General features: G+C 63.5%; 1 protein-coding gene across 1 annotated transcript; it reads right to left on the bottom strand.

Moving 5' to 3' along the window:
* Positions 1 to 5,315: 5,315 nt before the first annotated feature.
* On the bottom strand, positions 5,316 to 11,440 carry JRK (Jrk helix-turn-helix protein). Its single transcript, XM_037166625.2, has 2 exons — positions 11,047 to 11,440; positions 5,316 to 9,028 (listed from the first exon to the last, which is right to left on the bottom strand). The coding sequence occupies exon 2, from the start codon at positions 8,590 to 8,592 to the stop codon at positions 6,937 to 6,939; it is 1,656 nt and encodes a 551-aa protein (XP_037022520.2). The 5' UTR covers positions 8,593 to 9,028; positions 11,047 to 11,440; the 3' UTR covers positions 5,316 to 6,936.
* Positions 11,441 to 15,339: the final 3,899 nt, after the last annotated feature.

Raw genomic sequence — 15,339 nt, 5'->3', positions numbered from 1 at the left:
AGCCCTGTCCCTCAGACCCCCAGCCGCCCCTGCCCTCTGCTCTCCCTCCAGCCTCAGGTGGCCCGTGACCGGCCGGGAGCCTCCAAGGCCCCAGTGACACCTGCCGGCCGTGCGCCAGAGCCTGCCCCCCACCCCTCCCCCCAGGGGTCCCTCTGCCCTCCCCAAACTCTGTTTCCTGGCCCGATGCCCACAGGGCTGACCCCTCTGCCCGCCCATCCCCAGACAGTGCTCACTGGTGCTACCATCCTCATCACCCCCAGGAAGCCAGGGAGGCCGGGCTGTGCTGGGGTAGGTCTGGCGCTGGGGTCAGGGCGAGGGTGCAGGGCCCTGTGGGCCGCCCGCTCCCACAGACACACCCCATCTGAGCTGAGACACAGGACCCCCAGACCCACTCCGACAAGGGCTGGCCCCCGGCCTGGACGCCCCTCCCCCCCCAAACCTCCTGGACTGAAGCTCCGTGGCCCTCATGCCTGTCCCTGTGCCCCTGGGGGGGAGCGAGTGGCAGGCACTGGAGCCCAGGGCGGCAGGAACCAGACCCCCTCCACCGGAGGCGTCCCTACCCTCTGCACTGACAGTGCGCCTCTCGGGATCCTCAGGCTGTGCCCAGGGCCCCCGTGTGGGGCTGAGGGTCTTGGCTCCCTCAGGAGATGCCCCATGATGGGGCCGGGGGGGGGGGCATGGATCCAGGGGCCTCAGAGAAGAGGCCAGACACCCCCGACACTGGCCGTGGCCCTGGGGCCTCAGGTCCCCACACCCGAGGCTGAGAGACCGAGGCCTGCCCTGGGAGCTGGGCTGGGGACAGTTCTGCTGCCACCTGCCCGCCCAGGACCTGTGGGGGGGCACCCTCAGGTGACCAAGGTGGGCGAGTCACCAGAGCACATCCATCACCCAAGTAACCTGCAGCGGTGGCAGCAGCTTGGAGAGCTGTCCATCCCTGGACAGCACCTCGGCCCCAGCCGGGGGGCCGAGTGGCAACGGGCCCTCGGTCCACAGCCCACCACGCACAGCAAGGCCGAGTCTCCGGGCCCTGCAGACGCAGCCTCATTCTAAACACGAAGGAAAGGCCACGTCAGGAGCCCACGGGAGCCCAGAGTCTCCACTGGTGAACGGGCTGGGAGCTGGGGGATGCCGGGGGCGGGCCCTGGACAGGGGTGTCCGGCAGGCCTGCAGCTCCCCTGCCTGCCCTGCGGGGAGCTGAGGGTCCCTAACCCATTGTGCCCCCAGCAGGAGGCGCTGACATGAGGCCTGCGGTCCACAGTTCTGGCTCCGGCCTGAATTCCAAGTGTCCCTGGAATGAGCTGTGACTGCGGCAGGCTGGGACCCACGCTCCTAACCAGAGAAGAACTGACAGCTTTGAAGGCGTCACACTAGCCACCTGGCCTCCAGGGGCAGAGTCCACCACCCAGGTGGCCCCTGTCCCCTCGATCAGCGCCTCAGGGGAGCTCCAAGGAGTGCGAGCCTCCTGGGTGACCCAGTGGACAGGACGACCCCTGTCCTCAGGTCTCTAGAAGATGCCACTTCATTGGAACCATCAGACACCACGGCAGCCACAGGCAGCTCCCAGAGCCCAGGGCCGGGCAGGGGGCGGCAGGGTGGTGCCATGTCACTGGGTAGGAGGAGCCTGGTCCTGCCAAGACATGTCTGTCACTAAAAGGAAGTTTCTGTTCCTGGGAGAACTGGGGTGGGGGGGCTCTGACGAAGTTGGAGGCACCGCTGAAGGGCCTGTTCTGCGCTCCGACGTGCTCTCTCAACGTGACCCCACTGAGCAGCAGCCAGGACCTGCCACCGCACCGTGCAGTGGCCACGATGACAATGGTGCCGGCCTGTGAGGCGGCAGCAGGGGCTGAACCCACAGGCCCAGCACGAGGGTGCTTGAGAGAAGCCGCTGCTGATGACAGAGATTGTCACCAGGTGTGGGTGCACCGGCTTGGACTGGGGCCCCTGTGGAGAACAGGCAGGCTGGCCCAAGGTGAGGGGCACTGGGGGACAGTTAGGGGCGCTAACTACCTAGGTAGGTGGCCCACACCTACCCCCGAGCCACTCCCACCACCTGCTGCCCACCCAGGGTGTCTCCAGGTCCCCAGACCCAGGACACCCTCCGACTTCAAGAGATTCCACCTCCCTGCTGGGCCCACTGGGACGTCCATCATGCCAGGTCTTCTTGTCTGTCCTCAAAGCTGCTCCGGCCCGGCTGCCCTGGGGGCAGAATAGCAGCAGCTGGCCCCCACACTGGCTGCTCTGACCGCCTCACACCAGCAGCGTCTCTCTGGGGGACCCAGGACAGCTGGCTGAAGTCACCGCACCCCTGGCTGGGCCCCCCCGCAGTTGTGAACAGCAGCCACCCGGGGCTGGCACCCTCCGCCTGTGAACTTCCCCAGGACACGGGGCTCTCCTGCTAATCCGAGGATGGGGCTGTGGGTTGAGGGCCCTGCCCCACCCCCCATGCCATTCACACAGTCCCAGATCCCGGGGCCTGGCAGGGCACAGACCCCACAGCGTGGCTCAGGGAGCCGGGCTGGCGGTGGGGGCCGGGCCAGGCTCTGCCCCCCACTGCACTCCCTGCCCTCCCTCCCTCCCTTAGCACGGGCTGCCCAGAGTGACAGAAGTGAGTGCCAGACGGTCGCCGTCACACTACTCATTACTGTCACTCACCACTCGCTGGGGGCCTCTGACTCACCCCCAGGTACCTGCCCAGCCTCCTCTGCAGCGGAAGGAGGCCTTTGTGTCTCCGCGAAGCACGTCACGCTGGCACCGGGCCCTGACGCACCTGCCCAGCGGCAGCCGGGGGGCGGCCCCTCCTCCAGGCTCCGGGAACTTGGAACACAGGCCAGGAGGGAACTGAAAAGGCCCCCGCTGTTCCCAACGGCCCCTGCCCCGGGAACAGTGAGCACCAGCCCCCCACAGGCACCTGTGCCCCGGACAGACTGGGGCCCGTCTGTGAGACAGCGACTTTGGGAAATGGGGCCACTCACCCTCCAGCAGTGTCTTCACTGGTCTCCCCCGATGGGAGCCAAGGCCCAACCAGGTTCCGTTTTCCCAAGCGACTAAAAACCGTCCTCTTACCCTTGTGGGTATGTGTGTGTTTCAACCATTTTTTTTTTTCCAGAGCAAGAGGCCCCACACTGCCTGGGCTGATGCTGGCAGGCTGCCCCGGGCCTGGGGTTTGGGGGTGGGGGGTCCAGGAGGCCCTCAGTGACACAGGACACCTGCCCCCAGCAGGTGACCGTGGGCACACTGGAGACAGTAAGCCACTAGCCTGGGGTGCAGACAGGACCTCAGTGATGGGGTGGCCAGGGAGGCGTCTGAGGAGAGGACCTCAATACTTGTGGTGAAGGGACAAGGAGGGAGAGTGGTGGGGTCTGAGGTAGACCCAGCCCAGGGGGGCTGCCCACAGCCTGGGGGCTGCACGCCAGGCTCCCCCACGAGAGGCCAGGGCCGGCTCCAGCGGCGCCTGGCCCCCAGCAGGCACTCGGGGAAGTCTGACCCTAACAGAGCTGAGCCCTCGCCACCCCCCGCCCCGCCCAGCCCTTCCTCCTTGAATTTCCCAGGCAGCTGGGTCTGCTGGGGCCACAGGAGGGGAGTTGGGGGGGTGGATGCACACAGGCCAGGGTGACATTGTGCCCTGTGTCCCTCTTGCTGGAGCCGGTCTCTGGGTGGCCCCACTGTCCTCGGAGGCTTTGCTGTCCTCAGCCCTGTCCCCGAGTCCCAATCATCCAGCCCTGGGGGTTGCACAATGTTTTGTGTGTGTAGTAAATCGCCCGTAACATAAAATTCACTACACCCCCCACCTCGTGTGGACAGCTCAGTCGCACCGACCGCATGCACACCGTCACCGTCATCCCCGTCTGATTCCAGATCTTGTCTTCACTCCGGACAGGGCTCTGAGCCAGCGCCCGGCCCCCAGACCCGCAGCGAGGCCCCCCATCAGTCATACACTCATCCCCAGCACCGACACGGAACCCCAGCTCGGACTCGGCGGCGCAGCTGGGGACAGGATGTGGGTGTGTCTCGAACTTCTGTCCTTGGAGAGCAGGGTCCACAGCCCCCCTGCTCTGCCAGCTCCCCCTGGCGGCAAGACCCTCAGTGGGTCGGCCCCACAGACAGGACACCTGGGAGCATTCTCTGGGGCTCCCGGGGTGAGGGAGGGGTACAGGGGTCTCTTCCTTCTCAGGGAGCTCAGGCTGGCCCCCAGGGTGGGATGGGCTGAGCGGTGTGAGGCCCCGCCCAGGGCCAGGGCCCAGCTTGTCCCCACTGCAGGGGGTGGCCATGGCCTCCCAGCCCTGCCCCTCCCTCCACCGGCGGCCACAGCCCTGACCTGGCGCCCTGCCAGGCCCACCCCACCGGCTCTTTTAAGTGGCTGTTTAATTAAATGATGAGAAGTGCTGAGAGCCAGTGGCCTGTTTTAGAGCCACAGACGAGATTTTCGGTGTCCTCGTTAGAGCAGCTGCCGACAGGCTGGCTGTTACTACAGCTCGTCCCCCACAGGCAGTGACTGACTCAGAGGGGAGGAAGGAGCGCAGCCTGGCGGGGGCCCCAGCCTGGCCCGCCACAGGCTCCGGCTGAGACCCCAGGACAGGGAGCCAGAGGGGGAAAGGAGGGAGGAGGCCGTGGGAACAGGAGGGGCCCCTCCTCTGGGGGGAGCCACCAGGCGGCACCCACTGGCCACACCACATGTCGCGACCCATCTGCTGACCTGTGTCCATGCTCCTGCTGCGACCGTCTGGCTACTGTGAGGCTGTGTGAGGGGGGCAGCACCCACCATGCCGACCAGTCCCAGCCCAGACACCCCCAGACCCAGGAGGGTGCCTAACGGAGCTCTCTTCCTTGGGGCACAAGCGGCCCCTGCTGCCCCACCAGCACAAACCCCTCCAGGGTCTGTAGCCACTGTCTAGCTGGCAGGGTGACCGAGAGGCCCGGTCCCACACTTCTTGGTGTCACGTCCAGTCCAGTGGACCCAACCTAAGACTGTCTGGGAAAACAGTCTGAAGCTGTAACCCCACCAAACCAAAGACACAGGGCAGCAGTGGGCGGAGCAATGGGGGGATGGATGTTCGGAGGCTGCAGCGCTCCCCGCAAGAAGCCCAGGGAGACCAGGTGGGCAGAGGCACTCCCCGGACCCAGCGCCCAGCTCACAGGACGGCCTGGCAGGCCTGGCCAACCAGCGCCTGCACCCCGAGGACCTCCCTCCGCCCGGGAGCTCCAGCGGTGAGCCCTTTGCCCTGAAGCACCCAGCAGCAGCAGTGGAGGTGAGCGCTGGGACCACGCACTGCAGCCGGTCCTGGAAGCAGCCCCAAGGACAGACACTGCGCAGCTGGTCCACCCACAGCATTTATTGATCGGCCACAACATGCCAGGACAGGAGCAGTTTGTGAGGGCGTGACACGTGCCCATGGCCTGGGGTCCAGGCTGAGGCGGACCCGCCGGCCCGGCCCTCCCCTAGCTCCACCCACCCAGCCGAGTCCAGCGGAAGAAGAGCTGCTGGCTGGGAGCACCCGCCCGTCTCCTGATGGCCACTGCGGGCGGCACGGGCAGCGGTGCCCGACTCCACTCCCAACCTCCTGCCACACCTCAAGCTGCGATTCAGTGGGGCAGGGGCACAAGTCGGGAAGTGACACAAGATGACACGGCAGTGTGGGGGGCCAGGGCGCTTGTTGCAAAGGAAGCGCTGACAGCAGGGGCGGCGAGGACACTCAGGCCACGAGCGCCTGTCCCGCCTTCACACGCGCACTTGGGCAGGACGCACGGCCACTCGGCCTCCTGCCGGCAGCCGCGCCACCCGCGTCTGGAAAGCTGCGAAACACTCGTGTCCCCTGGGCTCTCACAGAACCGCGGTCTCCAGGAGGGACACACAGCGAACGATGACACTGGTGGGTCCCTCCAGCTGCCACCGCACGACTTCGAGAAGGGGGTGGAGTCCCAGGGCAGAGAAGCACCACGTGTGCAGGAGGCTGGGCCGTGCTGCCGGGGGGCTGCAGACCTGGCAGCGCCAGCGGAGAAGCCGTTCGGCTGTGAGACGGAGGAAGAGCCGCCAACAGCCAGGACGCCCACTGTCCCCCAACTCTTCCCCGGTGTGAATGGCCCAAACAGAAGTCCAGTCACTGCGAGAGACCGGAATGTGTGCCTCCCGTCCCGGGCGTGTGTGCCTCGGACCCCCTTCTGAAGGCCTCGTCAGGACTGCTGTGCGTGAAGACCCTGACACGTGGGATCCGGGGGACGTGGGGCTCCGGACGCAGAGACGAGACGCTGGGGACGGCACGGGCCCGAGGCCCTCCGTGGGGCGACCGGCAGTCCGGCCCACACCCCCGCCTGCTTGGGCGAAGCAGTTCAACCAGGCCGGCGTGCGGCCCGCATCCTGGTCCGAACCTAAGGTCGGGGTGGGGCGCGCTGGCAACCTGGAGGGACTTTCAGGACAGTCTCATGCGTCTACATGCAATCCCACCAAGAGTGGGGACATGTACACAGGCTGGTGACAGGCAGCCTATATAAACATAAGCAGGGACTCTGCTGACTTGAGGTCACACACTGAGTCCCCGCCCCCAGGGACCGGCCCCTTGGGGCCCACCTGACACAGGCATAGCCACCAGACCAGGAGCCCGAACCCCCGTGAGGGGCAGTGGGGGTCTTGGGCTGGCTGGCCTCTCACGGGGCAGCAGCTACTGCCATTGGCTGGCCGGGTGCTGGGACAGAGACATCTGTGTGTTCAGTCCAGGCAAGGTTTGCCAGCAACCACCAGACCACCACCTGCCTGCCAGTCCCGGGCTCTGGCCAGGAGGCTCTGGGATGTTTTCAGTTGGTGGCACTTCCAAAGCATCTCCTCACGTCCCGGGACAGGACAGGTAACAGGTCACCCAGGGTGCAGGGGCTGCGCACCTCAGCACTCACTCCCCGGGGCAGCTCCCACCAGTCAGCACCACTCTGCCGCCCTGCCGGGTACCATCAGTCCTTGCCCTCGGTGGATGGGGCGGGGCCCAGGGTGGCACAGCCCCCCCCACGCTCCTGGGGGGCTTCCAGCTTGACCAGGGCCCCGAGGGCGGGACGCTGCCGCCGCCCCTGCTGATGCCGCATGAACACCACATGCAGCGCTCGCAGCTGCCCCAGCTCCTGCGCCGTGAAGCACGGCTGCCCCTCGGCAAAGCGGAGCACCGCGTCGAAGGCCACCGCCGCCTGCTCCCAGACTGCCTCCTCGCCCTCCCTGGTGGCCTCAGCCCGGCCATTCTTCTCAGTCCGCTCTGGCTGGCCCTGCGCCGGGCACGCGGCTCCAGCCCCCTGCCCTGGCCCAGCCTGCTCAGCAGCCATGCTCCCATGGAGCCTGCTGCTGGGCCGGGACCGGGCCGCCCTCCCGAGCTCCGGGATGTGCGCAAAAGTCTGGTCGTGCGGCCTGGCTCCGAGGTGCTCGGGCTCCTCCTCTGAAGACGAGCCTTCAGCCAGCGCGGCCGCGGGCCACAGCTTCCTCCAGGCCCGGCTGAAGACGGCGCCAGGCACAGCGTCCCAGGCGCAGGCCACGCTGCAGAGGGCGTCATTCACAGCGTGGCGCGGGTGGGAGCCCTGCGGTGCAGCTGGGGGGCTGACGAAATTCCTCATGAAGCCTCGACGGATGCCCTGGTCCATGGGCTGCAGCAAGGAGGCGGCGCCGGCAGGCAGGAAGATGGTGCAGATGTTCTCGGAGACCAGCTCGGGCTCCTGCGGGTGGGCACGGGAGCTGTCCAGCAGGAGGACAGCTTTGCTGCCCTCGGGCAGACCCAGGGCTCGGAAGTGCTCTCTCACCGAGGGGGCGAAGATGTGATGGAACCAGTCAGAGAAGACCACCCTGTCTGCCCACGCATTCCCATGAGCCCGGTAGGCCACGGACAAGTGCTGGATGCTTTTGGAAGCCCGGGGGCCGCTACATTTCCCGATCACCAAGGGCTTGATTCTGTGGGAGCCTGTGGCGTTGGCGCACATGAGGACAGTCAGTCTGTCCCTGCTCTGCTTGCCCCCGGGCACTGGCCCGCCCTCCGGGCCGGGCCAGCACTGCCAGGAGAGGCCGGTCTCGTCGGCGTTGTACACCTGCTCTGGCGTCAGGCCATGCTCCACGGTCAGGCTCTGGAAAAACCCACAGAACTGCTCGGCCACTTGGTGGTCGGCCGCCTGCTTTTCACTGGACGCATCCAGCTTCTTAATGCCGTGTCTGGCCTTAAAGCGCCACAGCCAGCCACCAGAAAACACGCAGGGCTCGGTGAGCTGCATCTGCGCGTAGAAGTCCTTGGCCTTCTCGATGAGCATGGGGCCCGAGACAGGCACGCCCTCGGCGCGCCTGCCCAGGAACCACTCGTACAGCACTCGGTCCAGGTGCTCGAGCTTGGGCGTGTGCAGGGTGCGCCGCCGCTCCAGGGCCTTGTTGGAGGCAGAGCTGGCGCAGAAGCGCAGCAGCTGGGCCTTGTGGGCCTTGATGTCGTACAGCGTGGACATGCCCACGTTGTACTCCTGCACAAGCGCCTTCCTACTCTCGCCCTTCTCCAGGCGGGCGCAGATGTCCATCTTCTCCTTCAGCGTCAGCACCACCCTCTTGCGCTTTGCCCCCGGGCCCCTCCCAGCTGCCTGCTTGGAGGCCATGTGGAGGAGGCGGCTTGACCCACACAGGTGGGCGGGCGGGCAGACAGGGGACCCGCGCCTGAGCTGGGAGCCTCTTGCCTCCCCTTCCCCTCCTCCCGCGCCCCCCACTCTCCTGTGTCTCACCTTGGCCCGCCCGTCCGCTAATCCTGGGTGCCTCTCCCCGGGCCTGGCGACCTCTCGTCTCGGCTGTCCCTTGTCTTCCACTCTGGCAATGTGGCCGGCTCCTAGACCTCTCTAGAGTTACACCGCCCCTACACTATTCCACGCTGCTGAGACCTGTGGCCTTCTCTGTGGGACGGGGGCAGCTTCTCGCTCAACCACGGACCAGAGTGGCAGGGCCCCGGGAGCTGGCTGGGGCTAGCCGGCTGCACTGTCTGAGCCAGGGTGCCGCTCTCCGGGGCTGGAGGCGCTGCTTCACACACATCCTGAGTGGGAACTGGAAAGCAGAGGGAGACAAAGAACAATGTCACGGAGCGTGGCCTGGGCTGCCCATAATCGCATCCTCATAACTGCAGGCACCGGGAGCTGCAGCCGAAACAAGTGACGGGAAATCACCAGCACAGGAGCTGCCCAGCAACTGACCCCACAGCCCACGCTGCCCAACTCTCTGCCCAGCCCCGGGCATGCTGGGTAGCTGGCTCTTTCCAGCTTCTACCAAGCCACCCGAGCTGTCATGGCCCCTTCCAGCTGGACAATTCCATCCTATCACAAGAACCTGAACCTCCCCGGCCCTCCCTGCACCACTGAGCAGGCTGCAGAGCGTAGCGGACGCATCCTTGCTGGCCCAGGGCAACCTGACAGTCAGGCCCCTGGGATGCCAACACCCTCCAGCCACCGAGGGCTGAAGAGCTGTGGCCCCGACACTGGCTACCCAGCTGGGGTGCTCTCGGCAGGGGCCTGCTCCGGCAGTCTCGTCCCCTCCCTCCCCCCACGGCCTGGCCTCGGTCCCGCACCCCTCTCTCTCACAGAGGAAATCAGCAGATCAGCTGCCTTCCAGCCACCCATCACCATGCCCCCACCCCCGCAGTGAAAGGCGGGCAGGGCTCCCACCTCCTCCCTTCCAAACCCTCCTTTTGGCTGCTTCTTCCAACTTGAGCAGCTGGTGCAGCCAGAGGACAAGTCACAAGTGGAGCACGAAAATGGGGCCCTTTGGGACTACAGCTCAAAAGAAAAGTTTCTTCAAATGTCGCAGGAGCCCCAGACAAATCGGGGCCGGTCAGCAGCTGGTTCTGAGCACACAGGGGCACCCTCCCAGACCATCTCCGGTCTGCGAGGCTGGGCAAAGGTGCTGCACACAGGGACGCTGCTTACGCCCTCTCCGCCGAGGGTGGCAGTGTGACGCTGTGGGAGGTGGCCCTGTGGGGAGCTCAGGGAAGTAAAGGCATAATCCACTTTTAGGGAGGTGAAGCCAGCTTAGAAACCAGAGGACATACAACCCGGAGGAAGGGCGGGACGGCCGGAGGAGTCCCGGAGGCTCGGCACCAGGGATACGTTCCAGACGGACAGTGCCTCAGGGGAACGTGCAGGTGTGTGCGGGGCGACACAGGACAGCCTGGTGAGGCAAAATCCTCCTCTAAAGATGAAATTCAGATGTTACTTCTGAGGCCATTTCTTCCACCCAAAGGCACCACAACAGCAAGAGAAACCACAGAGGACCCAGCCTTGCCGCCTGGGGCAGGCGGGCACCACCACCGGGGCGGGTGGACACAGCCAGCCATGAACATGTTACCCTCTGGGGCCCGAGGAAAACAAAAAAAAAAACGGAGGGAGGACAGAAGGGGAGAGAGACGGGACGGGAGGGAGGGAGCCGGCATACACAAGTAGACCTTGCCAAGTCCTTAGAAGAGCACGCGGGCGTTAGGGGAGTAGCAGCGGTCTGTAGGGGCAGAAGGAGCTATTAGCGAGAAACACTCGAGAAGTTTTCTGGAGATCGAGGAAGCGACGGTCTTGGGGGCAAGAAGGATGGGGGCGGTAATGGACCGAAACAGCGGGTGCGCATGCTGCAGGGAGGGCGCCTGGAGTTGGGAAGCGACCTCGAGGGTCTGGTTTGTACAAACTCAGGGCCCGTCTCCGTGGAACAAGGGCGGAGGGTATCAGGCAGGGCGTGCGCGTGCGGCAGGAGGCTGATCTGGAAAGCGTTTTTATTCCGGGGCCAGGTCTGGGGCAAGGGCAAACCAAAAAGGAAAAACAGAAAGTCAAGTCTGCGGTATTTCTCCCCGGGAAGGGAGGTGCCTCGGCGGCTGGTGGCTTCGGCAGGCGGGACCCTGGGGGTCGGGACCGGGCGCCACCGCCCGCCTTGGAACGAGGGCTGCAGGGAACGCTCGGGGCTGGCGGCTCGGCCCGGGTCCCTGCGGGGCGGTGGCAGAGAGATCGGCCCTGCGCCCGGAGTGCCGCTCCCAGCAGCACTGCCCGCCCGAGGGCACCCGCGCGTTCCCCAGGCCCGGCCTCACTCACCTGCCGGCCGGGAGCCGCCACCGCCGCCGGAAGTCCCGGCGCGCAGCCCTCCGCAGCGCCACGCCCCTCCAACACCCCATCACTTCCGGGACGCTCTAGGCATCCCGGAGCTCTCTTTTCTCAGTGGCATCGCAGGAGGCTGCGGGGATGCGGGATGGAGAAAGCGGGGCGGCCAGGGGTGGGCCCGGACGGTATTGGCCCCGGGCGCGCCGTGCGCCTCGACTTGTCTGTCTCTAGCATGGGCGTGGGGTGGCTCTGCTTTCGTGATGGGGGCGCCCTGTGTCTAAGCGGTCGGGACCCTGGCAGTCCGGGCAGCGGGCTGCAGGAGGACGGCCTTGCTGAGGAGCCTCCGAGCTCCCGCCCGCCCGTGGGGACGTCCAGCGCCGCGCCGTCGTCGTTCCACCCAGCCCCCTTCTTAGCAGGGCCTCGCCCGTCCCTAATTTCGGTGGTTTCTGTGGTGAGATTTGATAGGTCTGGTTGCTGAGACTGGGAGGAGATTGAGTTGGTGCTGTAATGACTTGAGACCTTGGGTGACCTTGAGTTGGGGTGAATATTTGGCACGTGGGACAAATGGGAACCTGGGAACCGGAGGGCGGACTGCAGTGGGCTGAGCAATGCACCCCCTCACCCCACTGTCCCACGTCCTAATTCCCAGAAGTTGTGAATGTGTCACCTCAGGAGGCAACTGGAGCTTTGCACATACTATTAAGTTAAGGGTCCGGACTGGGGGACAGTATCCCGATAATCGGGGAAGGCCCCAGGTCACCCCAGGGTCCTATAAGAGGGAGGACGGAGGGCAAGTCAGAGGAGACAGGACGACAGGAGCTGAGGGAGGAAGCAGATAGGACAGCAGACCAGCGGGGCCTCATGGGCCTCGTGGTGGAGGGCGGGGCCATGAGCCACGGCTCACAGGCACAGCGGAGGCTGGAAAATGCAAAACTCAGGGAGCAGAGTTGCCCTGCAGCCTCCAGGAGGAATGAGCCCAGCGGACAACCTGGTTTCAGCTCATCTCCGACTGGGAGCCCCCAGAAGTGCAAGTTCATAAATGTCTGTCGTTTGAACCTGCCAAGGTCATAGTCATTTGTCACAGCAGCAGCAGGGAACCAATTCGGCTCCCATCCCTCCCTCCTCCTTCCTTTCCTCCCCTGGTCCTCCTTCCTCGCTCTCTGTCCTGTTCGTCTGCACCCACTGCCTGGGCGGCCCTCCATCCTCCTGCTGGCTGTACACACCAGCAAAGGCTGATGGCTCCGCAGTGCACGTCTCCTGCCAGCGCCCCTGCCACAAACTCGCAGACCCTTAGGTTTCATGCCCACCTCCAGGGAGCTTTCAAAAGACACCACAGACGGCTCTCCTAAGCCTGAGCCTGAGCCCTGCCACCAGGCTTTCCACTCACTCGGGGGTGGCAAACCTCACAGGGAGGCGGAAAAACCTCCCAGTCACCCTTGTCCTCTGTCCCTCCCCCCACCAGGAGCTGCGCTGGGCTCTGGCCCTCCACAGCCATGCAATGGCTGTCCTGCCCCTGCTCCGTCTTGCAGTTGCCTCGTCCCTGACCTTTGCTTGTGCCTCGAGCCCCCGTCAGCCAGGGTGGCTGCGCGCCAACGCACCCCAGAACTTAGTGGGAACAGCACCCGCCTGCCTGCTCACGGTTCTGTGTGTCGCAGCCAGGCACGCTACAGGTGGATGTGCTTGGCAGACGGCATGTCAGGGGACTGGAGCCCAGGACCATTCCTCAGGGGGTCTCCTGGGACATCCAGGGCATCCCCAGGAAGGCCGGCTCCATCCTGTGTGTGACAGTCAGTCTGCTGGTGCCCCGTGAACATGGGACCACATGCACTGACCCCCAAGGTTCATGAGGCACCCCCAGCATTCCCCCTATCCCTCTGGGACCCTCTGGCCTTGCCTAAAGGACTGGGTCCACTCAGGCAGAGAGGGAAGGGGTCAGAAAGAGGATGACAAGGAAGAGCACCCACTGGTGTCCTCTGGGGCAGGGCACTGTTGTCCCTGCCTGCAGCCCTTGGCCTGAAGGCGGGGCTAGACCCAGCCAATCCCCTCCTCCAGGTTCTGGAGGCCTAGGGTGGGGACACCTTGCCAGCTAGGTCCTTGGGGGAGGGCCTTTGGATGATGAGTTTCTCACAGCAAAGAAGGGGCTCAGGCCGAGGGAGCTCCTGCAGCCCGAACCCAGCTGGCAGAGCCGGACGTGGTTCAGGTGCGGGCCCCTGCAGCAGTCTCAGGACAGGGCAGTGCTCTGGTGGCCAGGCCTCCCAGGGTGGGCGGGGCTCCCCACAGAGCCTGGCCCCTCTGCTGGCAGGGGCAGGGAGGCCAGAGCTCTGTGAGCTGCCCTGGGCCCCTCCCCAGCTATTTTGGGCCCCAGGGGACTGGGCAGGCAGGTGAAGGGCGGAGAGAGACCAGGAAAGCCTAGAGTCCCGGGAGGTGATCTCGGAGCAGTGGGGAGGAGGGGTTCAGAGTGAGTCGCACTGAACCCAGACCCACAGAGAATGGCAGTTTTGCCAAATGCTCCAGAGAATGGTAGTTTTGCAGCTTATTTTCTACATTGGAATCAATGGAGGAGACATGAGCTGGAGTCACGTGGAATCCATAGGTGACACATGAGGCGGGTGGGCGAAAGCAAAGTGGGAAACCCTGGGATTGGACGGAGACCCAAGTGGAGAGCCGAGAGCTCCCTCCCCACTGGTGGGGACAGGACAGCCACCGTCTAACTGACAGCACATGGAGAGGTAGTATGCCCGGAACGAGATAACCGAGGGGCTCCGAGGTCTCCTGCTCCGGGCGGTGGCTGTGCCCTGATCTTTGCCAGCGGCCCTCTGGAATCTGCTCTGAGAGGGAAGTCTGTGTTCGGACTGTCCCCTGGGGTTACCGGTGGGCTCCGAGTGTGTAGGGCCCACCGTGCTGGCCTCCGCTGGGCCTGTCAGGGTCAGTCTGCAGCCCCTTGTTCGTCCACTTTGTGAAAACAGATGAGCTACCTGCTTCCAAATACAGCGGGGGGACAGGCACCCCCACGGCACAGGGAGACAGCAGAGGCGGGGCGGCGGGTCCCAAGCAGCCCAAGGCCAGCAGGCAGCGTCCGCCAGGCGCTCAGGCTGGAGAGGCGTCCTGCTGGGCTTCGATGACCCCCCCCCCCCATGGGGCGTCCTGGGCACTGCAGAATGGTAAGCAGCACTTGGGCTGCACCTCTGGGAGCCAGCAGCGCCTCCAGCGGGGACAACCGGGAATGTCTCCGAGCACTGTCAAAAGGCCACTGGAGAGTAGGCACACTGCCAGGTCCTCTTCCAACCACGCTGTCTGACAAGGTCCGGGCACAGAGGATCCGAGTTCACGGAATTCGTCTCCCCGAAGGAGAACGTGGCATCCAAAATGGGTTAACAATTGGCTGTTTTATTTTAATTATTTTACTCTTGCTACTGAATATAAACATTGTACTGTACTTACTTATTCCTGTGAAAATCACCAAAGAGGAGGGAACAGTTCAGGGGAAAACATTAGTATTCCCCACGGAACTGCCTGAAAGGATGGACAAATCCCCACAGATTCCCCTCTCCCTTGTACAGGGGAGTACGACAGCCAGGGTGATATAATTGTTAACCATAAGGGAAAACATGTCAAGTTGTATAAATTACCCTGGTCTGAGCAACTTAAGGTGATCAGGACCGCCATAGTGTACCAGAAATAAGTAAAACAAGTTACATATTTGTTTGGGTGATCAAAAGGTGGTGGAATTGTTAGACATTTATATTTCAGGTTCATTGATTCGCGTAATTCCAGTGAAGTTGTACAAAGTAATTTCTTGACCAGAGAACAAAGTCCCCTCTAATGAAATAGTCCCTGAATGTTTAGAAGTTGTTGAAGTAACAGCCCCTCCTTTACCTTGAATAAGAATATATATCAATTGCACAGGCAAAGAAATTAAAAAAGGGCTGGTTAACTATTACAAACTAAACACATAGAAACAGTTACTAGAGAGTCAATTTATAGTGCACAGAGAAACATTTTAGACAGAAAAAGATAGCTAAATTAGACATCACAAAGGCTTTATAATAAATTTCCTATTACCTCTACTCAATCTAGTGTATCCTTTTGCCCCATGATAAATTCTGAGAAACTTTAATATACAATGAAGACATTCAAATTCTGTACATACAGCGACTTCTAATTGTCTGATTAATGGCTCTCCTGGTCAAACTAATCTTTATTCATTATAACTGTATCTATGAGAACTTTCATACTTTTCCTGGTTACCTTTGTATTGATTTTTTCTGCATAACTGATCATGCTATG

Source organism: Artibeus jamaicensis, unplaced genomic scaffold, assembly GCF_021234435.1.
Source record: "Artibeus jamaicensis isolate MK-2021 breed Jamaican fruit bat unplaced genomic scaffold, CSHL_Jam_final scaffold_916, whole genome shotgun sequence".
NCBI classification, from domain to species: Eukaryota; Metazoa; Chordata; class Mammalia; order Chiroptera; family Phyllostomidae; genus Artibeus; species Artibeus jamaicensis.
This window is presented reverse-complemented; position numbering and strand designations above follow the sequence as displayed.